This window comes from Phyllostomus hastatus, unplaced genomic scaffold (genome assembly GCF_019186645.2).
Source record: "Phyllostomus hastatus isolate PE091 unplaced genomic scaffold, TTU_PhHast_1.1 phas_contig_40, whole genome shotgun sequence".
NCBI classification, from domain to species: domain Eukaryota; kingdom Metazoa; phylum Chordata; class Mammalia; order Chiroptera; family Phyllostomidae; genus Phyllostomus; species Phyllostomus hastatus.
Window position 1 is genome coordinate 77,243,331 of NW_025333872.1, and position 24,656 is coordinate 77,267,986.

Genomic DNA, 24,656 nt, shown 5'->3' on the forward strand with positions numbered 1-24,656 from the left:
GCTAAGGGCACAACCTTCTGGAGGGTGTTTTCACAGGACATGCCAAGATCCTTAAAATATATATGTTTTGTCTCCCATCTACTTAACCACTGGGGACTTACCTTAATAAGTAATTATGGATCTACAAAGATAATGTCACAGCATTGCTTATACTAATGAAAAACTGAATAAATGAGTTATCAAAAAATAGCCACTGAAAAAGAACCCTGAATAACAACCTTTGTGGGCCATTTTAAGAATCAGATGAAAGACATTTCTCTTCTTATACACAATTACACAAAAGAAGAAAAAAACCAAACCTTAGCTGTAGCTCATTTTCCTCATTAGCCTTATAGATACTGGTTTTATGGGTTCCCACCGCTCTCCTGTGTGATGCTTCCTTACCTGATTCCACCTGCATCACGTGGATGCAGCCTCTGAAAATTGGCAGTATAGTCTGCGCAACCATAGACACTCTCCATTTTCATTCCCGTCAACTATTTGTCAATGCCTTGTCAGGACACTTTTAAAAGAACACTCTTTCATTTTTCCTTTTCACAGTTTTTGCCTTGCATGCATACCTGTTCTCACAGAAATCTGCTTTTCTGTAATCCAGGATACAGTGACTAAATCTGGCATTCCCTCTTTGACTATCTCAGAATGGTACACAATCATCAATCACCCTATCTCAGTCTGACATTCCATCCATATAAGTTGCCTGGCCCTTTGGTCAGAAGGGAGTCCACAACAGTTTTGGTCTTTATTGTTTCCTCAATGACACTTATGGATGTGCTATCGAGTTTTTAAAGCATTTCACACACATTATCATATAATCCTCACCATAACGGGAAATAAGATGGTCATAAAGTAAGCAAAGACTTTATCAGATACTCTGTTGTGAACACAACTTGGTAATTTAGAGTATCATCCACATCCTTTGCTGGGGCAATTTACACTATTATTTCAAATTCTGTTTCCTTTTATTCTTACCTAAATATCCCTTGTTTCACTTATACTCTTAAGTGCAGCGTTCATTTCCACTCCTTCATAACTTACAATGGTGAACTCTTATTTCTTGGCTGAGACCCAGTTCTTTGGTCAGGGACTGTTAGTCAAGAGCACAAACTGGAGCAACCAATTTGGAAGCTGGCCCTTTCACTGATGTCACTAGCAGGTATCACATGTCTAGCAAATTGTGTAATCTCTCTGGGTATCATTTAGTCACTTCACAGAAACACGGAGGAGAGTGTTAGTACAGTTTATATAATATACCTAGCCCTGACCTCCAAATCCATATCCAAATTGTAAATCTCTCTTATCAGGTTTTGCTGACAACTGTCAAATTATATTTACTATCTGAGGTTAAAACTGAAATTCACTAACTTAATATTAAGATACCTAAGGCCACAGTATTCTTCTTAACCATCTTTCCTACTACCTTCTTTAAAAAATCACTGGTCAGTCTCTCCATGCTTTCGGTGCAACACAGCTTATCTTTGAAAGCTCAACTCCCTAAACATTTTCACGACAGCCTTTGTGCACAGTATGAAGCTCTCTCTCCTCATCAAGAGTACCACATCTATTCTGCTTGCAGTACAACTGTGTTACTCTTTGTCTTTACATAGCTTACCTTCCTACACTGTGATTCCTGGAGGAGAGGTGGCATGTCCTGTATGCTTCTTTGTGTCCCCAAAGCCTACCACAGTATTCTGCATACTAGGTAAATGACTCAATATCTCAAGTCTACTTCTTCATTTGTCACATAGTGGCATTCAATACGATAATCTCTAAAACCCTTCCTATCCTAATTCCATAGGAATGTGGAATAAATGACCTTTAAGATTGCTCTGGTTCTAAAGTTCAAAAATATTTTACTGTAAATACTTGTTCTGGTGTTTGCCACTCCCATTAATCCATTAAAATGTGCTTTGTAGTCCATTTTACCCCACACTTCCTACCATAGTGTTTGGAACACAGTGGGTATTCAATAAGTATTTATTAAACAAAGAAAAAAATACACACACACAGAGATACATATGTATATGTACACATACAGAGATACATACATATAGAAAAAGAGAATATCCTTTGGTAAATGCAATGAGAAAAATACTGATTTAAAATGGGGATAATTTGTACTTCATAGAGTTGTTATGAGGATTGGATTAAACTAAATGCACACCAAAAACGTAGTACAGTGCTTGCCCATATTAGGTACTAAAATCAAGAGTGATTTTTATTTTTCAATCTTGATTGTCTCATCAGTCCATGAACTTTAAATTTAATACCCTGGAATTATATATCAACTTTCTAAAATACTTTCTCATCTATCTCCAAATATATTTTAACTTATTCATATAACATCCTTTTTAGCTTGACAAATGCTCATATTAACATTCCCTGTTAATGAGTGGAAGGAAATGGTCAATTGCTGAAGTCGCACTTTTGCCAAGTGACACGGGCCAATTTCTGAACCCTCTCTGTTCTCCAGGAATCAATCATCCGTCCAGAAGAAACCTATGTCCTATAGGTGCAGTGTTATTTTTATTGATTTTTTTCAGTATTTTTATTAAGTATCATGCAAGTTTACAAATTGTGATTGTTTTTCAACACTATAAAGAAAGTAAATAAACTGCAAGGGGAAACTCCCAAGTTCATTACTTCTAATAAAGTTATATAACATAAATTAACAGAAAGTTACATTACATAAATTAACTCTTAATAAATATATGGGACTTCAATATAGATACAGTAAAAAGGTAGATGTCAAAATGAGTCACTCCAACTTAATAAATAAAATATAAGGCCACAAATACCTCATTAAGCATTTTACCATTATTTTTACTATAAAGAAATTCATAGTTTTACATATTTTTTCTTTGTAATAAATTAGAAAAGGTGTTGTAAAGTACTGATAAAGAGATTATGAAAAATATTTCTCTATTTTTCAAAAAGTTTTATAAGTTAAAATTTTTAAATATTTTAGAAGTTAGAACCCTAGGATTTACCCTCAGCATCAGGAAATTTTATGTACAATTACTGCACGATAGTTAAGGAAATATCTGGTACCTGGGCCGCTCCTGTAATCATATTTGGAATGAAGTCCTTATGGCCTGGAGCATCCATTAATGTAATAACTTTGGTTGTGGTCTCAAACTTTGTCATACCAACATCCATTGTTACTCCCCTTAAAGAAAAAAATTAAGTGGTTAGAATGCACTACATAAATAGTCAGTGTTATGGATTAAATTATCCCATAATATAAGTTAAATGACCGTATAAATTCTTAAGTAATAATGGAAATTTTTGTTTCATTAAATAGTCTATTACTTTGAGAAATTAAGCTATCATTCTTGGGTGGAATTTCTGCTGCAGCAGTATTAAAGCCATATAGCTTTAAAACAAAGCTGTGGCTGCAGCAAGAACTTAAACAAAATAATAGATACTTCTCATTTCCCTTTTTTGTGGGGGAGCAAGCAATGTAGATTGCAAACAAAAAAAGATAAATGGGGGAATCTCCAAAAAACGGAACAGTGAACACTGCACATGAGAAACAGTAAAATGAGGAATGACCACTATCGGGAGGTATTTTTTTCCTCCTCTTCTTATGTTTATGCTTCACTAATTACAGAAATAAACTTATAAAGATAAAGTTTTCATTTGTAAGACTGCTCAGTATGTTACACATTTAGAAAACAGAAAATATCAAAGGAGATGCCTACTTTAAAAAAATTAATAAAGATGAATAGTAATTTGTTTCATATCCCATTTCATCCTTCTTGGAGACCACAGTCACAAAAATGTACAGTAGATTCAGATTATAAGAAAGTCCAAGGAGGGTCTACAAAGGTCCTAAGTCATTCTAGATTTCAGAAATTTAGATGAGATGAGAAATCATGTGGGCAATGGACTGACTAGGTGATCATTCATCTGGTTTGCCCAGGATAATCCAGAGTAATGAATGAGCACTTCCTTTAACCGCCTAATATTCCAACAATTTACAAGGATACATTTCGTGTTCACCCAAGCAGTAAGGTCACTGTGGGTCTCCTTACTCCAGTCATTCCAGCTAAGTGTGAAACCACAGGCCACTTAAGCTTCTGAAAAATGATGCTTTGTTCTCTTTAATACCCCCCAAATAATTGCTCTTAGATTAGTGATGACCCAAGACTTATTCCAAGCTCCTCCCTAGATTTCTTTGACTACAACATACTCCTTTGACCCAGCTCTGCCCTGGATTTGTAAGCCTAAGGATGTGAAAATGTCCCTCATTTTACTAATTTCTGTTCAACATTTAAGCAGAACAGGGGATTTATAAGTATTTATTTAACATGCTGGGATAAGCAACACATTATATTTTTGAAATGTTATTAAGGAACATATAGTAGTGACTTAAAACTCCCATTATGTATCTGGAAGCTTCTCCCCTCTACAGATTGAAGGAATATTCTAAAAACTGCATCATGCTGAACAACAGAGAACTAGCAGCAGCAAAAATATGACAGATAACCAGCAGGTGTATTATTAAAAGAACACTAAAATTATTGATTATTCTAGGAATAAGATTATTATCTTACCTTCCAGCTCAACTCACATATTAACTGAAGCAAGTCATTCTAACTTAAAGTGTTCTCAATCTGTTTACCTACTTAACAGATGACACAAAGGAAAGTTATATATTCTAAAAATCTGCGTGGTAAACTGATAGACGAAAATTATTTAGTCTTCTACTATTTTTCCCTATAAACTTTCTAAAAATTTGCAACTATCCTGCTAACTTTTCTTACAAGGTTGGAAACAAGCTTGTGATACTATACATAAACCGAAGGTGACAACTTAAGAAAATTCCTATTTACCAGAAGAGCTAAGGAATAATGTGACCTCTTTTATTAAGAATTACCTTATATATTATAATGTAGACTACCCAATACTACATTAAAAATACACACTTACAAAAAAGTATGAAAATCCAAATATCTTCTCTAATCACATTCAGAATGAAGACATCAGGGAACAGAGAATAACCTCTTTGTTGAGTTAGGACTTTCAGAGTCTTTAGTTATTTTGATACAGTTGAAACATCTGCCATTCCACTTCATTATTAAGGTGCCCTCTTTCTTCCTGCACATAGGTGCTATTGCCTACCCCATTCCTAACAGTTCTAAGGTGATATACAAGGTCTGTCCAGAAGGTATCCAGCCATGTAATATGAAAAAGAGACATTTATTGAAGAAGATGCAAGATACAAGAAACACAGGTGCCTCCATTCCCTTCAAAGCAGGTACCTGGAGACCTCACACAGTTCTAAATGCCATTGGCTGCCCTGTTCTCTTTTCCTGAATCTCATCAACAGTCTGAAATCTCTTCCCTTTCAAAGGTGATTTTAGTTTGGGGGAAACCCAGAAGTCTCAGGGAGCCAAATCTGGGCTGTAGGGGTGGCTGAGTCACGTGTGCAATTTGACATTTCACAAAAAACTATGCATGAATGTGATGAAGCTGCCCATCACCAGTTGCCCATAGTTGCAGTCTTCTGAATCATCAGAATAGTTTCTGTGGAGGAATGTTCAAGCTTAAGGCAAAATTTGACGCAGATTCATTGCTTTACTCACTCAGTTATTTTGAATGCGATGGCCACACAGTACACATCCTCACTCAATGGCATCTACTGCCCCCACTGACTATTATATTATAGTGAGGTTGCCGTTGTTCACACACGGGCATTCCAGTCCACAATCCTTGGCTGCCAGGTTACACTGATGTTGCACAAACAGTTCTCATTATATTAACAATGGTTGGACTTTTTCCAGACAGGCCTGGTATATCACTACCCTAAAAAGACCTCAAAAGAAGTACTATTTTTTTGGCCAGAGCTGCACTCTCCTACTAGAATCTCCCCGATATTAGCACTGAACACAGTATTGGATACAGAAGTGACTGAGTGGATTAAATCTATATGGTAAGAAATAGGTGTAATTACTTGTTGACTTTTGTCTCACAAAAGCATAGTACAAAAATTATAAAATGAATTAAGTTTGGTCATTTGCATTTATTGGTCATTTTGATTTCAGACAGAAGACAGTTTACGACAAAAAATTACCTTTCCTTTATAACCCAATGGAAAAATAAAGACTCTTACTCATAATTTTAATTCAAAATCAAGTCAATGTGACATACAGTTAGGGAAGTAACAACAGAAACTTCCCCCACTATATAATTAGCTAAGTGTTTTCACTGCTTTTTAAAAACAGTTTTTAGTAAATGTTCCCTTCAACTATTCTCACTGAACTTGGAATAGTAAAAGAACATGTAGATTCATTATGTATGTAGTAATGAAAACTACAATAAAAGTATTTCCCAAATAATTGAAAGCTTTTTTCCTAAAAATAGTCTAAAATAGTTCATGGTATGTTTCACACATATTCAACACATGTTATATACTTAATTAAAAGACTATATATACCATTTAAAACTGAAAATTTTGAAATATAGTGACTACCTTTCCCTTTCTTCTCCAGTTTCATCCAAGACCCATGCATATGCAAACGAAGCTTTGCCAGCCTTTTTAGCCTCTTGTTCATACTTATGCATAGTTCTTTTGTTTACATTACCCAGGAGATAAAGCATATGGCCCATCAGAGTACTTTTCCCAGCATCAACATGACCTAAGGAAAATTGATTCAGGGTTAATACTAGGTACATTTTCCAGAAGTTGTTCACATTGAGGCATTGCATGAATACACAATTCAGTAGTTCACATCAGTGTTTAGAGTAATAAATACCAATTTCTAATTAAAGGATATTTAAAACATCTAAGTGCAGGGAAAAGAGCATGTCTTATTATGGAGGAGTGGAATTTCCCTGATTTTTGGAAACTGAAATTGTAAACAAGACATGCCATTTTCAAAGTGTTCATGAAATGAAAATATCACAACAGAGCCTAATGACCTCGGTCACTCGGCATTATCTCCCCCAGGGCGACTAGAAAGCAGCATGATGCCAGGCTCCCTTGCCTTTTGTTCATTACACCCACGGAGAAACTCAGAGCAGAACGAGAGTCTCCATGCTGCAGCCAGAACGTTGTCAGGCTACAGCAGAGCTGAGAGCCCAGAGGAACGAAGGACATTACCAATGACCACTAAATTGAGGAGCTGCTTCCCTCCTTGCCGCTTCTCCAGCTCTGCTTTGATGTCTATTTGTTGCCTCAGCTTGCCAGACTTTTTCACTGGCGTTTGTGTCGAACTCTGCTCCTCTGATGCTTGAATGGTGTGGGATGGAAGAGCTGATTTAGAAACGGTCTCAAGAACTTCAGAAGCAGCAATGCTGGTATCTTCACTAGGATGTCCTTTTTGAGGTGTGTGGAAACTATGACCATTTTCTTCAGCAGTTACTCTAACGAAAGCAGAGACAGGAAAAGAGTGTTTAAACCAACTCCATTGATGTCCTACAATGTCAAAAGGGCCGAGAAGTTCTCTCTTCATATTCCTTACACTTGCAAACCTACAACGAACTCTGCTAAGTGGCAGGAGTCTGTTAAGGTAGAAATGATAAGTAGCTTGACCCAAACCACACAAATGCAGACTTGCAAGATCCCAGGAGAAAAACATTCTACCAAAACAACGATAAGAAGAAAATATCCTGTAAAATAACTGAAATTCAAAGTCTAATAAGCCCACAGACTTAGCCATATAATCCTATCAAAACAGCAGAAAGGAGACATATTTTTAAAATTGACACTAAATGTGTTCCTGGAGATAAATTTAGTATTAAAAAAAATAGTTTTATACCTAACACATTCTTTTACCAGAAGAGAGACTTACAATCTCGTTTGCTCCAACACTATCTTTAAGGGAGTACCTCTAACTGTCCACGTATCCTTAATACTTTTGGCAAAGGGGCTTCGTTTCATTAATTGAAAAAATATTTGACTTACTAAAACATATAACATATACTAAACACTGATGTTGAGAAGAAACACTGATATAAAAATGAGAAAGTTATCTACTACTCCCAAAAGCTTACAATCTAGGAAGGGGCTCAGATACATAAAGTCAAAACAAGACCACTCGGCCAAATTTATTCTCTCCTTGATGATGAAGGTGCCTTCAAAAGTAAACATTGATCTCAGTTCCCCAGCAGCGCTCTGGCTCCTCTCCACAGAAGCTGCGGCAGTGCTGTCCTGTGGACAGCTACGAACCGCACTCTAACCCGCTGGACTGTGACAGGATTCCCCTTTCCCTCACTGACCACAGATAAACAGAATTAGGACAAAAAAACAGGTTAAATTGCAAGTTATTAAGAATGAAGCCAATTATATCCAATTTAATGTGGCAAAGAACTACATATAAAAAGTAGTTTGTAAAAATCACTTAAGATTATAGCATAGTGGAAATGTTAAGAATAGTAAATTTATACTTTCTTCTTACCCACTGTACCAAAAAAGAGATTCAGTTTTCCCTCTCAGGTCACTGACCCTTAATCCTATGCCTCAGAATGGGACAGATGAGTTACATTTTTAACTTTGTTAAAAACCTCATATCCATTTCCATTAAATTTTGCTTTGCAAATCTCCACTAGCCAATTTTGGTGTTCATTTTTAAACAATGCTTGGACAGATTAGCTTCATCCTGAACTACTGAGAAAAAATTTTACTAATGTAAAAAATATTCCCATTCTTTTAAAAAATTCCAACAGGGCAAATTAAGTGCTATCAAACTCAGATTACACTTTGCAAACATTTATCTGAATGTCCAGAGCTGGTTTTAACACCAAAACATGACAACTCTCTATTTAGGAGTTAAAAAGAAAAAAGAGCTCAACTAGAATGACTACATATATGATACAGAGAGATCTGCTCGGTAACACAAAGGCTTTGGTTCCAATCAGAGCTGGGAAAAGTAACAATCTTCGGCTTCACATCCTTCTGGTGTCAGCTACAGAACCTTTCCAAACACGCGGACTCCAACATGGGGAACAGAGGAAGGAGGAGCGGCTATGGCTGACAGAGTGGGTAGAGGCCTGAAGCTCAGCTCCCCCTCCAACCCAGGCAGGGCTGCTCAGGATAGGAAGGACTTCACAAAACATGGGTCTGACTTGATTATTTTCACTTATAATTCAGTAACATGAAAAGTTTGCTTTTTTCTCACTTTCATGATAACATTCTTTTTTAAGTAGACCTAAGGCAAACTAAAAATTAATTCACTAAATTATATACAGTTAGAGGGAAGTGACTAAAGTAATTACAAAGGCATTCTGGGTAAGTGTGTACTTAATAAAAAGTTATGCATATTATGAAATAAAAATTAATCTTTTTAAACCTTGAAAAATCTCTAATATAAATCTAAAAATGACCATTCTGGGTTTTAGGCTCTAATTACTGACTGATCTGAAAAAAGGGAAACTTGGTTGAATGATGGTTTATTTGGGTGCTTTCTGATATAATTTTATAATTTTAATTATTACTATAAAATGATATTTGTTTTGTTTATATGCCATATTTTCAAAAGTGTGGATATGAGCCTAGAAGCTAAATCTTTCTTCTTGTTTAAATGACGCTGGAAAGCTTATTTGCATGCTGCTTTCTAAGACTTCTGAAACCTTTTGCATGATAATTATAAAATCCTTAGCACAAGAAATTGTGTGACTGATTGATCTCTCAATGGAAATAATCCCATAATAGGCTTAAATGGTCCTCCAGACATAAGGGTAAAAAAGGCATTTATGATTCTGACAGCCCAATCCCAATTCAGAGAGAAAAGACATACAGTAAAAGCTTTTTGTGACTGAATCAGGATTTAAAATTCTCTTCATGGTCCAAAGTTATTCAAATTAAAAGTTAACTTTTTCATTCATCTAGTAATTCAACTAACATATACTGAACACCTACTATGTCCTAAATATAGTGAGTTCTTTCCCTCACTAAATCTGAAATCCTACAAATAAAGCCTTGCTTTTAAAAGTCAAGGCTTTATTGACTTTTAATTGAACTGGGTGATCACTGATTCTTCCTAACCAAGAGGCATGATACATCCACTGACTTACAAGAATGTTGTAAGGAAGAAAAAACAGGTCACTGAGTTTACATTTCTTGGAAGTTAAGTGGCAAAGAAAATACATGCAAGTAAAAATTTAGGGAATGGTTTAAAAATCTAAAACATTTTAAAGAGGCTAAAAGTTAGTGTTTTCAAGCTGTGCTGTTAAGCCTCAAGCAATCCACTTCCCTTGTCTATAAAAGCTCCTGGGAGAATTCTAGAGACTGAGGAGACAGAACAAATGATGAGTGTTACCAATGTATGACTTATTATCATTTTTCACTACATATTTGAAATTTGAGGTGTTTCATTTTATAATCTATGACTTTGTTACACTGATACATTTTATTGTGAAAATTTAAAAGTGTTTAAATAATTAGCAAAAAAAATGATTTCTTGATTGACCAACTATACAGTACATGTAATTCCCAAATGCTGCTCACATACGCCATCTAGCGGCATACGTAGTCTCGCTCTCACAGCATTAGATTTCACAAAATCATAGTTATAATTGAATTTATATAAGAAAATGGATAGTGAGACAGAATAAGTAACATACATAGATAAGTGAAGAATTAAGTCTAATTTCTCATCCCCTTCTCTTTGTATCATGATCTACTGAAGACTGTGATAGTTCAATGTTAATAACATAACTTTCTTAGAGTCTAATAGGAGACAAACTATTTCAAAATAAGGTGGGGATTATAAACCTTACCCAGGCACTTCAAATCCCATGGTTTGCTTCCTTCCAGATACAGTCATTTTAGCAACTTTTGGCACAATTTCAGATTCACTTCGAGATGACTGGATATGTACTGATTTTCCTAATGAAAGAGTAAAATATAAAAGTCTAATTAAAGTTCATTTCTAGAAACATATATTACATATTATATGTCACATAAATGTTATGATAATTAGATTTCACAGAATTCATATCTTTATAAACACATATCTTTTCTCTAAAAATTTGTAGTGAAATATTAAAAAGCTGAAAAAATTCTTCTGTCACTCTATTTTGGAAAACCCCCTATATCAGATCTTTGTTATGCTTAACCTCCACCAAATCTCTTCCTAATTTTGAACTGACTCTTAAGTTTCATTATTAAGAGGTCACAAGACGGTTTCTGCACTAAGCCTTGTTCCGACAACACACACAGACCCTCCGTCTCCCTCTCCCACCACACCCTTTCACAATACTAAAACTGTTCGGTCAGTTAACAGATGGCTAAACTATTTTTAATCCTGTGATACCTATTAACTGATGAGAGAGTTGAGTCTGCTGAATCGTGCTGAACAGTGCATTTATTTTACTTGCATATGACACTAGACTTAGTGTAAGATATATGCTATCCATAAAGAACATGGGGAAAGAGGAAAAGTAGAAAAAGGGAATTAAGAACACAGAATAAATTATGAGCTAGATCAAAGTAAGACTTAATGCACTGGATCCTTTAAATACATATAATCATCATGTAACATGAAATTCTTTAGTATGTGTCATAATTTTCAAGAATGCCATCAGGTTTAGGTCCACATAAAACTACAGAAACTGCATATGCTACACTGGTAAATATATGTGTGTGTGTATGTGTACACACACACACAGAAAACTTTAAAATTAGAAGAGATTAACGTACAGCATTCATTCAAAATGTATGTTATTCACCTACTATATGCCAAGCACTATGCTGGAAATACAACAGTGAACAAAAGCAGACATAATCCTTGTGCTGAGAAAGCTTACAGTCTAGTGGGAAAAGGTATTAAGTGACCTCAAAAAATAAAAGTAAAATCAAGTCTATTATTAGTGTTACAATCTGCAAAGTGTGCTGTAAGATTTTGGGATAGAGCACCTGAATTAAAGCACTTCTGTAGAAAAGTGAGAGTTGTACGAAGATGCAAAACATGAGTAAGAATTAGCTGCAGAGAAAGAAAGAGCATTCCGACCAAAGGGAGTAGCTTGCATCCTGGCCCCGGTGTAGGAGACAGCTAGTTATCATTTCAGAGGGAGGAAAAATAGAAGGGCGGAGGGAGCACAGTTAAATGGCAGGAAAAGGCGGTAGCCAGGCAATGCAGGACCTTAAGGCCACACCAAAGACCCCAATGTTTGTTCAAAAAAAATTGAAAGTCACCAGAATGATGTACACAAGTGGGTATGGGAGGAAAGACAGGATAAAGGGTCAGGCTCAAGGGAGAGGTGTGGGCTAAAGCATGTGTTTATGACGTATATGCACAGTTAGTACTTGAAAGTACAGGCATGAATGAGATCACCGAGGGACAGAACGTAGAGCAAGAGGAGGAGTGGTCTTAGAACAACGCTCCGGAATGACCCAGCCTGTAAATGAAAGAGAATGGAAGACAGTGAGCCTGGAAAAGGGTGCCAGCGGAGAGCCAGGAGAGGACAGTGCCAAGGAGGCTAAGAGAGTGCTTGATGGAGCTGGTATCACTACTCACGTGAAATCAGGGCTGAAAACTTGCAAACCTCTAGTGACATGATCCTTTTAGATAAAGGTCATTTGTACAGTTTTAGCAAGAATCATTTGAGAGAAGCGAGGAAAGCAAAAGCCAGAATGAGTTTAAAAAATATGAGGAAGATAAGAAAACAGAGGTAGCAATATATGCCCATGATCTCTTATCCATTATTACAAAAGCCAAAATCTCTGAAAAATTAAGGGTTTTTGTTTGTTTTATTTAATAACTCTTTGGGAAGCAAAACCTGACCTGGACTGACATGAAGCTATTCATAGCCCTTATTTATCCCACTTAGAGTGAAAAGCTATAAATTTTAGTGCAGGATAACAATGTGATGACCACAGGGCTCATGCCATAGATGGGATGTATATATTAATGCTTTTCTAAACCCAGAAATGCTGAATTCTGAATCAACTCAGGTCTCAAAAGCTTTACATAAGAGATTATAGATGTGCATAAATTACCCTTACAGTGTGGCTAGAAAGGGAAGAATGTGATCGAATGGCAGCCAAAGGGGGGTGTGGGAGCAGCTGATGGAAAAGACAAAAATAAAAGGGGATGTTTGAAAGTACTAGGAAGAGAAAAGATCATTTTACATATTTTAGAATTTCTGAAAAAGCAGAAAGGGATGGGACCCAAAGCACAGGTAGAAACTGAACTAAGGCAGAAGACAGGCTGTTACATTGTAGAAGACGGCAGATTTGTATGTTGAGGGGCTGGAAGATGAAAATTCCTAATGGTTAGCTTCTACTCTCTCCAAACATAGCAAGCAGCTAGTTACCTGCTGAGACTAAGGGTGAATGAAGAAAGTAAAAAGCTGGTGAAGCAAATAAAAGTTTTCAGTAATCTCTGCACATAGGAAAATGATTTGAACATTAAAAAAACTAGGAGAACTGTTGGATAATATTGAGAGCCCACTTAAGATTTCTAACAATAAACTTACAATGAAATCAACCTGCACTTCGATGTGACTTTCTCTAGCAATGCTCAGCAATTCAGGAAGAGGCAAGACACTAAATGCCTCATCCAGGGTTAAGTTTCTAAACAAAAGGTACAAAAAGAAAGCAGAAAGACCAAGTAGTTGAAGGTAGTAACAAAGGGAGAAAGTTGAAATTACAAATCATAAACCCTAAACTAGATTTTAAAGAATAAAATATAAGAGTACTGATGCACTGGGGGAAAGCAGAGACATCCAGGGGTCAAGAAAAGGTCATGGCAAGAGAAGCACAACCAGGTGGTTGTGGTTAGAATGAAGTGTGTGAATTTATAATTTTGAATAAAGGGGCATTAATGAATTGCTGATAAGAGGTGAAGGTCACTAGAAATGAGATGGTCAAGGAACTGAAAGCCCAGGGTGTCTAACCTGGTGTTTTCCCACCATCGAGGCACAAGTAATCTATGGTCATGATACCTTAGGTTGGAGAAGAAAACTGCAAGCCAGCTTGCCAAGTCTCCAATGAACGTGAAAAAGTGGCTATGAGGTTGTTCAGGAGATGACAGCAGTGAGGACTAACCTGCTGCTTCAGGCAAAAAGGCAGGCACTTTAAGGGAGCAGAGATTTAAAGAAAATCAAAAGGATGGAGCAATAGCAATGTCAGGAAAGTCAGTAAAGAGAACAAAGTTCACCTTCTAGGCACTGAGGTTTCAGAGGATATAAATGAAGTAAGAAAAGGAAGTGGAAAAAAAAATACCCGTACCAGGAAAATACTAAAAATAAGAGATGATGTGCTTTTCATGAAAAAAGTAGTTCCTGGAGTTACAGCAAACGTAGAGTGAAGTGAAACATGAGTGAGGATTAGGAGGAGGACACCGAGAGCAGTATCCTGACGTGTTGTGTGTGTGTTTGGAGGGTGACGGTGGTGGGGGAGGAACACCGGGATTAAGACAAGAAAAAGAGGCAAGGTGAGTTTTGGCTTCTGTTAAAAGAATAGGGGAGAAGAACCATAAAGCACGAAAATGTCTCAATCCAGGCTATACAAGACTAACCCCCACTTCCCTTTGATTCATTTTAATACCTTCCAACAATTTTGCATGAGGAAAATTTCTTGACCCACTTCTGCACACTGAAATACTGTAATTCTGACTTTAAAAAAAATAGGTGGATCATAACATAAAAGGTCTCTAAGCACAGAGAGAATCATAGCATGATTATATGATATTTCTGGGGATACAAGAAATGAATTTTTCATTCCTGGTGATTATTATTTACAAGACATCAAACTCAAGATGTAGTATTTCAAACTTTTGATTACATGAGTGCAAGTATTTTTTTAGAGGGAAAAAGTTCGCTATTATGGATCTGAAGACCACCCCCTAAAGAGTGAATTTTAAACCTTTTATTTCAGACTCTTGTGAATTTCAATGAAATCTTCTGCTTGCACATCAACGTAATTCATCCTCTTCAGACTCCTTCCTCGGGTCTTTAAACACACCAGCATTTGACTGCGAGCTCTCTGGGGGCAGAAACTGCCTCATGGGTACGTTCACCTAGTCCACCGACCCTAACACAGTGCTCTGCTGACAAGCATTCAATAAACAGAGTTTAGTGATTAAACCCTAATGGTTTAAATTTTCAAATCCTGAGTTGATCTCTATTGTTTTTCAAGTTATCTTAGATCTCTTCTTGGGACAATAACCTCCTCAGTTACCAGCTCTACCTACTTCTTGCACTTAACACCAGCTACCTCCTAATGGTCAGAGATCTGGGATCCAGAAAGCCAACTTGGCACCTGCTACAGGCGCTTTCATGGCTCTTCCACCAGGTGCTCTTCACATGCTCTCCACCTTCACGACAACCGTAAGGGCAGGTTCTTATTCCTACTGCAGAGTTGCCCAAGGCCATCCAGCCTGTGACCTAGCCAGAATTTTAAAAAAGGTACGAATCATATGATGGCTACTATCAACGAGCTCATACACTACTGATAAGTATAAAGGTTGTGGAGATGATTTATAGAGACAATAAGCAAGATAATTCAAAGTATGTACCTGAGTGATTATGGAAGAACTTAATGAAATGAGATTTAACCTGACTCTAAAAAATAAACAGACAAAAGTAACATGATGAAAGGCACTTATTTTAGTAAATGGGGCAAAATTCTGAAAAAGACAGGGCAATGATCAATCAACTTTTATAGTAAGACTATATAATTGAGGCTTACATGAAAGGCCTTTTTTAAAGAAAAAATATCTTTTATAGACTTGTTTATAAGGATTCTGTTTTTCTCATCTAATAAGTAAAAATGTATAAAAGAGAAGTAGTAAACATTCTAAATTAGGAAAGATAATTACTGAGACTGTTTAGAAATGGGGAAGGCCACACTCAGATTAGGTAAAAGAAAAACCATAGAAATTTATATGTGATTTCTTCATAAATTCATCTGCTATGTCTCATCATTCTATAATAACTTTCCTCTTCCCAAGGCACTGAGACACCCCAAGCTTCAGTCTTAGGGTGCTATTTAAACTGAACAGATACTGTCTACCCTGAAATAATGAATTCTAATTAGTCTAGTATGGCTAGAAATCTAAGGCTCTACCACTAGAAAATTCCAGAACTTAAGCCATGATCTAGTCATCAAATATTCCAGAGACTGAGTTTATCCCACTGAAAAATGAGGATGTCACCACCTACATAGTCCATCTCACAAAGATGTTGTAACAAATATATGTGAAAGCACTCAACTATTTTTTTTTAAATATTCTCAAACAAAACCTTCCTTCTATGGAATTATCTCACCATTATTCATGTAGAATCCTTGCCAGAAAAGTAAATCAAAAATAGTTGCTGAAGTCCTCGGTCAGAACATTTCCTGCAATTATGTTTTAGTTTGAATACTGCTGCACCTATTAATCTCCCTTTTTAAAGTGATTTTAGGTGATTATAGGGTAAACAAATGCTAGATGCACCTAGTCATAGACTGGAACCCAAAGAAGTGTGCCATACCTTGGCTTGAACTTAGTATTAGTATTTTTTTTATTTTACTTAAGTGTCATGAAAAAAATAACAAACCATGAAAGACCCGGTAGTGCGAAAAGTAATCAATGAGACTATCTGAGAAGAAAACAGGCCGAGCTGATGCTGAAGTCCATCTGGAAGAGTAAATGCGAGAGGATGTACAATAAAAGTTTAAACTGAGAATGACAGGGAAACAGAACTACCAGGTATCAAGACCTCCTGTGAAGCTGAAGTAAATTAATACGTGGTAATGGCACAAGAACAGCTTGATGAATTAGAATAGAGTATCTACAAACAGACCAATTAACAGGAATATATTTGTATTTGTTATATACAATAATAATACTTCAGTGTATAGAAAAATATGTAGAGAATACATCTTACATACACTCATAAACAGAATTCAGTATTTGCAAAGAGAGGGTTCAAGTCAGTGGAAAAAGACGGGTTATGCAACACTCTGTTGGGAACACTGACCATTCATTTGAGTAAAGGGCTCTATCATGTCCACGGCGTATCATATAAGTTTCTGGTTGATTAACAATATTAACAAAGAAGAAAATTATAAAAATATTTATAATATTCAGATAAGACTGATGAATCTTATATAAATATTTTAAAATGTCTCCCTAATTAAGGTTACCACAAGTGAACATAAAGTACGTGGGGAAAATATACAAGGGGTTAATATACATAATGAAAGCCCTCCTACAAACCTATTGAAGGAAAAAAGGGAGGAGCAGGGACGAGGAGGACCAGGGGGCGGGGAGGACTGAGGAGAGGAGGCAGTGGAAGAGGGGTACTCTAGAGGGACAGAGAAGGGGGAGGAGCAAATAAAAGTATTTCTACTTTTTTATTGGCATCGAGTGTTGCCAAAGGAAGAGCGCTGACACTGTTGGCTCGAGTACCGTCTGGTCCACTTCGGGGAGGAAGAAATGGGAGGAAATCAAAAGTTATTACGATGTACAGTATACTTCTGGAAATGTGTTCTGTCTTAAATTTTCTTAGACTGAATTAAAACCTATTTAGCAATAACACTTAGAATTAGTGTACCACAAGCCCAACACTTTCCTTCAATGACCCTGATTACAACATAATACTGAAACATCCACTGGGAAGTTCATGTTTTGAAACAAAGTTACAAAGTTCATCTGATCAATCATGCAATGACAATTTTATAATCTGACTGTTCTAGTAAGGCTGAAAGTAATGCTCTGAACAATGCTGTCTTCAGTGTTAATTAATCAATCCCCCTGTTTAGACTCCGGGGCTCCAGGACAGCGGGACTGCATCATTTGGATTTCTCTACTTCCAGCACCCAAGTATTTGGTGCATTGTACAAAATCATTTCCTGATAGGTCTTCCAATGCTCGGATAAATTCCTAAAGAATTGAAGGTGAAAACTAAAAGGTAATTATAAATGTGACTCCTTTAAACATGTATTTTTACTGGGTTAAAAATAAATCGTGGTAAAATCCATCCTGTCCTTCTGGGATTCTCAGTACGTAGGAATTCTCGACCTTGGAACTACTGACATTCTGAGCAGGGTATTTCTTTGTTTTAGGGGGTGTCCTCTGCATTGTAAGATGCTGAGCAGCACCCCAAATATGTCTCTGGACACAGCCAAATGTCCCTTTCTGGGGCCAAATCACCTCCAGTTGAGAACTACTGCTCTAAACAGTTATTAGCAAAGAATTAAATACATATTACAAACCCTACACACATTCATCATCTCAAATATATATATTATTAATACATATATACATATTTACACATATACATATCTTATCCTTTTGCCAACAAAATGAGCAATTCTAGTCTTTTCCCATCCAACCAAGCTTGAAACCCCAGTTATTGACCTGTTTCCCCTCTCAAAACCTCTCTATCCAATTAATACTAATTCTACTACATTTTCCCTCATAAATATTTCTCAGATTTGTCATTTCCTTTCCCATCTACCTGGGCCGGGCCCTCAGGGTCTCAGGCCTGCATGTTAGATGCGAGGTCTGTCTGCTTTCTGTCTTACGAAACCATGTCCTACCACTGTTGCGAGGTTTCGCATCATTTCACTTACCGGGTAAAATATATTTAGTGGCCCTGAACAAAAATAAAATCTACTTTTCTATAGTTCTTTGAAACATGACCCCAATTTACCTTTTGAGACTCATCACTCCCTTACTACTCCCACAGCAGACCAGGATTCCCTGGCATAAACACTTTGTTATCTCATGTCCATAGCCATGGTCCACACTATTTCCATGTTCATGCAAATGCCATTACTTTCATGAAAATTAGTAACACAAGGGAAGTCAAGGCTTCTTGCTAATGCATGAATCAGAGGTCAACTGCACCACTGTATGACCTAAGACTCTTGGATTCATTCCACACAGTTTTACCAAACCTATGAGGTAAAACTACTAATAAAGTACATGTAAATTTGCTTGCATACTTTTATGCTCCCACAGGAGAGCCCCAGTAACCACTACACATCAAACCCGTCCCATTCATCGGTAACTTAGTGTTTGGGAAAGTGGGTAAGACATGGACTCCACTGCCAGGTAGCCTGGGTTGAATCCAGGCTCTGCCACTTACAAGTCATGTGAATTCAAGGAAATCAGTTAACTTCTCTCTGTACCTAGCTTCCTCATCTATGAAATGACAATTATAGAACCTGCCTAATAGTGAGGTAGAGGAACTAAATGAGTCACTATATGTAATGTGCTTAGAGCAATGCCTAGTATATATTAAGTACTCAACACTTCATACTATGACATAAACAATCGTGGGTCTCTGATATCACCAAAGCAATATAATCTGTGGGTCTCTGATATCACCAAAATATCAACTTTCTTTTCCTCATTTGACACCAGGAATCTACAGACACAAATTACTCTCTAGCAGTCACATATTAATTAATGATAGTAGAGAGGGAATTGCCAACTATGTAACACTATGCTAGGTACTGGGACAAACAGATCAAAGAGTAAGCTATGATTCCTATCCTGAAGAAATGTAAGTCTAATAGAGGTATAACACAAGCACAGTATTATAATGTGAAATGCTATATGCAGGCACAGTGAGAGTGCATATAAAAGTACTAACCCACTCACACTGAAAAAATTAGGAACCTTTCCTTCAAAAGGTTCCTAATGAATCTCGGAACAAAAAAAAATAAGGGGAAAGGGGATCAGGGAACACACCACCATCAGCATGGCTGAGACATAGGGAAAAAGATTAACTGGTGAGACATAATTATGGACAGAAAATCAGGCAACTCACTCAGAGCCATGAACAACCTTTCGGCACTTGACTTTCAAATGTAAGAGCCACTAAAATAATTTAATCGTTGGAATATCATACCATGATTTTAAAACTTATTCTGACGATAGCATGAAAAATGGATTGTGGATGCAAGACTGAAGGAAGAGCAGTTAATAAGTTGTGCTAATATGTATAAGAAACACTATGGACTGATCGAAGAACACTGGAGAAAGGGATATCTAAAAGATATTACAAGGTAAAATTAGGAACACTTGACACCTTAACATATGAAGGGAGGTGCCAGAAAGGACAGTCCTCAGAGTTTTCTAGCAAGGAAGAAAGAAGACAGCTGTGTCATCACCAAATGGAGAATGTAAATTCCAGAGAACCCAGAGAACTAAGAGAAGTCTGCAGTCAGGAGCTAACTCCTCTCGGATGGTCCTCTCATTGAGTGCAAAATTACAGCAGTGCACAGAGGAAATGCTTCTCCTAAATAAATGGGCATCGCCACCAAAGACTTATTTTTTTAAACGCTTCCTAGATACTTCAGGTCTTTACATTTTTCAAGTTAAATTATAACATGTTCTTGGCACTGAGGGCACAAAGAAGAGTAATCATTTTTCTTTCAGGTAGCTTTCATTCTAGATGTGGTGGACATGTAGATAAACAAGATGGAAAGAAAACACAGACAAGGAAGAGAATTTTGCAGGAGACCACAAGTGCTATGACTCCAGCTGAGCAAGTACAAGAGCACAGAAAATGAGTAAAGGGGGACAGGCATAGCAGTAATAAATGTTAGGGAGGCAAAGAAAAAAGAGAGACCTAAATTCCTAGGACTCTACGTTAGATATGAACAGAAAACACATTGGATTTGAGATTCTTTGAAGACAGACAGAAGTAGGATAGAAACCTGGATAATCGAGTGTACAGAGCAAAAGTGAGAGTACTATTAAACATATAAAGCAACTGGAGACCTGGGAATGGATGAGAGAGCCCACAGAAGACAAAAGGTGAGAGGCCAGACAGTGAAGGATTCTAAGAGGCGGGCAGAAAATACGTAGTCACATTCCTTGTAAAGTCCTTACATGAATTTAGATTTATACGCTCGTGCAATTTTGTGTGCTGTACTTTTTTAAGAGGTCATTTGACTCAACCCATTATTTACGGATGAAAATTTAAGTAAATTCCTAAAGATCACAGGCCTAATCAGGAAATTCTGCTCTTGCTTTCTCCAGGCTGCTTCCAAGGCACCCACTGCCCCCTTTCCACTCCATTTCTGGTTGTACCTCCTCATAGAACTGACTTTTCCCAAGATGACTAAACCAGGTTTCTTTTGAAATTAAATGTATAAAAACTACTTGATCAAGTACCTCTATAAAATGCTTTGTCCTGATTATGATTTTGTGATTTTGGTGAGGCTCATAATAATCACTTCAGACACTTCTGACAATAGTGAATAATACAATCAATAATTCTGATTTGGTTTAATATTTGCATTTGAGAATCTTCTAAGAATTTATATAGTTAGAGCCTAGCAGTCAAACCATTCTCTGCTTAATGAGGTTTCTAATACAACTGAAGCTCCTGATGGGAACCAGAAAGCCACACTGCTGTCCCTAACAAACGCCTGCACACTACCTTCATACCTGTCACTTGTGCCGACGTTAGGCGGGGAAAGCACCTGCCAGGAATTCTATCAATTTCTGGTCACGCATTATCTCCAATTCTCGAAAATGGTAACTCCAGTCCAAAAATGGTATGACTTGAAACCAAAAACCTTTATTGCATATCCTCATTTAGCATGTTTTGTCTGTATTATAAAATATCAACATAAAGAATGTGCCTTACCTCTCCAACTAACCTATGAAACCAGAAGGGTATTTTTGATATTTTCCACATTATATAATCCAGTGCCAGACACATAATAGTCACTCAAACATTTGATAACATTATATAATCCTATATATGAAAAAAGTAATATAGTCTTTAAGCTTGGGAGTCTCAGCTTGGGAGATCAAAAAAATAAAACAAAGACACCCTTGCCTATGTCCTTTTGAAAATCACTGTCACTAGCAGATACTAATGTTAACAAGAAAGTGTTCTCTCTCTCAAGTGTCCTGGGAGAGGAAAAAAATGATTGTGAATGATGTAGCTGGTATAAAACTAGTATTACAGATGAAGAGGTGAGGTTTGTGTAAGTTATACAACTTGTCAAACCCAGCTGAACATTCTTTGCAAATTGTAACTACTTAGTACTGGATGGCTAGTGTTAACTTTGTAACTAAAAAGACATTTAAAGATCTGCCACAAATCAGGAAATTAGTTCAGATGACCTTTTGAGGTTCCTGTTCTCATAATCTTACTTTTTAAAAAATAACTACTTAACCTATTCAGTGAGAATCTCTTCCCCCTACACACACATGCATCATTAATCACTAAATAACATCAACTGAATATTTTTTGAAAATTTAATAGTATCACCCATATCAAATAGGTTATTAGTTAATGAAAACTGTTGTTGAGGAAATAATATTCCTAAGTCGAGTAAAAAACAATCAAGGTTTGGAGTTTTTTCATATAAAATCTATAAATAAACATAAGAGATACTACTAAGGACAATTTTTAAAGGTAAGCTTGTTTATCTGACAGCATTAAGTAATTTTAAATTTGAACAATACCAATAAAGATGTGAAAATACTAGTTCAGAACACTAGTTTTTATTTTAAATTAAAAATGTCTTCTACAATTTCTTAATCAAAGTGTAAAAGTATTCTCTGAATCAAAATGGGTCTAAAACAATAATTCCACATTTGAAAATGTGTGCAGAGTGGCAGATGGAAGAATATACATAGAGATAAATAAAAAGAAGAAATATATAGGATATGAAATTATCTGTATAATAACTGTATGTAAAAACCTTAACAACAAAGAATAAAAATGCACAGAGAAAAAGGAAAGAAAATATGGCAAAACACAAGACTGTTGTCTTTGGGTAAAAAAATCATAAGCAACTGTTTCCCCTTTTTCTACATTAAGAATGAATTACCTTGACATTGAGGAAAATAGCTGATTTGAAAGACTTCAAAGGCGGAAGTAATTTTTTATATTTATATGGTTAAGAGAAATATTCAACATAAATTCACAATAAATTCTTAATGTAAAACAAACTCACAATTTAAAGTCATTCAGATCAAAACACCCTGAGCTTAAAAAACATTTTTAGATTATTTAGAAAAAGAAAAAAACAAGTTTTACAGCTAAGTCCACTTATCAACCATATTGTTCCTATAAATGTTTCAATATGCTAGTGCATATTGGTAGACGTAAAGAAAAATGAGATTCAAAGAAACCACTGTTAAATTTTCAGTGAAAAATTACTTCAAATATGAAGTCTTTTCACTGAATCTGACTACACATTTAACTTCTAGTTATCAGATGTACATTCAGAAAGTACACCAACAGGCTACAGAGAATAAACCACTTCCTTCAATTATACAGATGCGCTGTGATTTATAATTCAGTATGAATTACTTTTGCACTTTAAAACATCCTTTATTGCATAACTTGCCTCATCAAATCCATCATGCAGCATTAATCTCCTGACACACAGAGGAAAAATACTTTTTCCCCAAAAGATTCATGGAGATCAGAGTTCAAATTTTTATAACTGAGCTAGCAAATTTTTAAAATTAATAAACTTTGGGTGATTTCAACCTGTATGTTAGATTGCATTATATACCTCAAGGTAGCATATACACAATTTATAATCTAATACACACAATGAATTTATGATATTAGGACCATTCTAAATCAACAGAAATTCTTGCTACTTGAAGAGTTAAAGAATAAAGGCAATATTGTGTTAGTAATCATTTTTCTTAAAAAGAGAGAAACCATTTACATCTTTTTACATCTTATTTGTAAATATTTAATACTGAGATACAAATTTTGTTAGACCAGAAAGAGGATAACCTACAAAACAAAGCCTTTTTATTTTACAGAATGAAATGATATAAATCAAAACCCTTCAAAAAAATACTACACAAACACACAGTGTTCCTCACCATGCTTCCTCTGACCTTCTGTTTCACTTCCTATAAACTCTCCCTGAGGGATCCCATCTATATCCACCCTCTCCATCCCTGGAATTATCTACCCTTAAGCATCTCGCTAACAAATCAGGTTAATCGTTCATGTCTTCATTTTAGGCATGATGTTATTATGGGCAAAGCTAAGAATGTATATTTCAGAAATAACCTACTCAGCAATACAAAATAATCTAAATTTAATGAGCCCCTACTATGTGTCAAAAATGCTGAATTGGCTTAATATTTCATTTAACATCACAACTACCCTAAAAAGTAAGAACTATTATTATCCTAATTTTACAAATGAGGAAACAGGGGCACAAGGTGGTAAGTAATTTGCTAAGTGGTTCAGCTGGAATATAAATCTCAGAAATCTACACAAGTACAAGTGCTCTTCCAAATTACTGCGGGAACTAGCAGTGAGAATCAGCAACTTCTGGTCATAAAGTCAGAAAAACACTGAATATTTGTAACAGAGGAAAAAGTACAGGGGAAATAAAAGTCTCATAGTATGTATATGAGCTAAAATAAAAAAAAGTTTACAAGAACATTGAAAAATTTAAGACAAGGGTCCAACTAGCAAAAATGATAAAAATTAAACTATTAATCAAATCTAAAAGGTATTAAATTTCATTATCTCATTAGGTGTCATTTACACTGTTCTTTTAAGTTACTATAAAATATACACATGCATACAAGGTCTACACAGATTCAATCTAATCCTTATCTCAACCTAGTTCTGAACTTCCTAAAGTCTTCCTTTGGAATTTCCAAGAACAGGACCTTAAAGATAAAGAGGCTACTGTATTTGAATAACCCTACACATACTTAAGCTTCAGAAAGACAGACAATAAGTCACACACTATCTCTAGA

The 24,656-nt window shown here is 36.0% G+C and overlaps 1 protein-coding gene across 1 annotated transcript in view; it reads right to left on the minus strand.

The window, feature by feature from the left end:
• Positions 1–24,656, minus strand: part of HBS1L (HBS1 like translational GTPase) — an 85,742-nt gene that overhangs the window by 23,854 nt on the left and 37,232 nt on the right. Inside the window, exons 5-8 of the mRNA XM_045842776.1 lie at positions 10,723–10,831; positions 7,106–7,368; positions 6,476–6,641; positions 3,049–3,166 (exon numbers count right to left, since the gene is read on the minus strand). Coding sequence (XP_045698732.1) covers positions 3,049–3,166; positions 6,476–6,641; positions 7,106–7,368; positions 10,723–10,831 — 656 coding nt within the window. The remainder of the gene's footprint in view (positions 1–3,048; positions 3,167–6,475; positions 6,642–7,105; positions 7,369–10,722; positions 10,832–24,656) is intronic.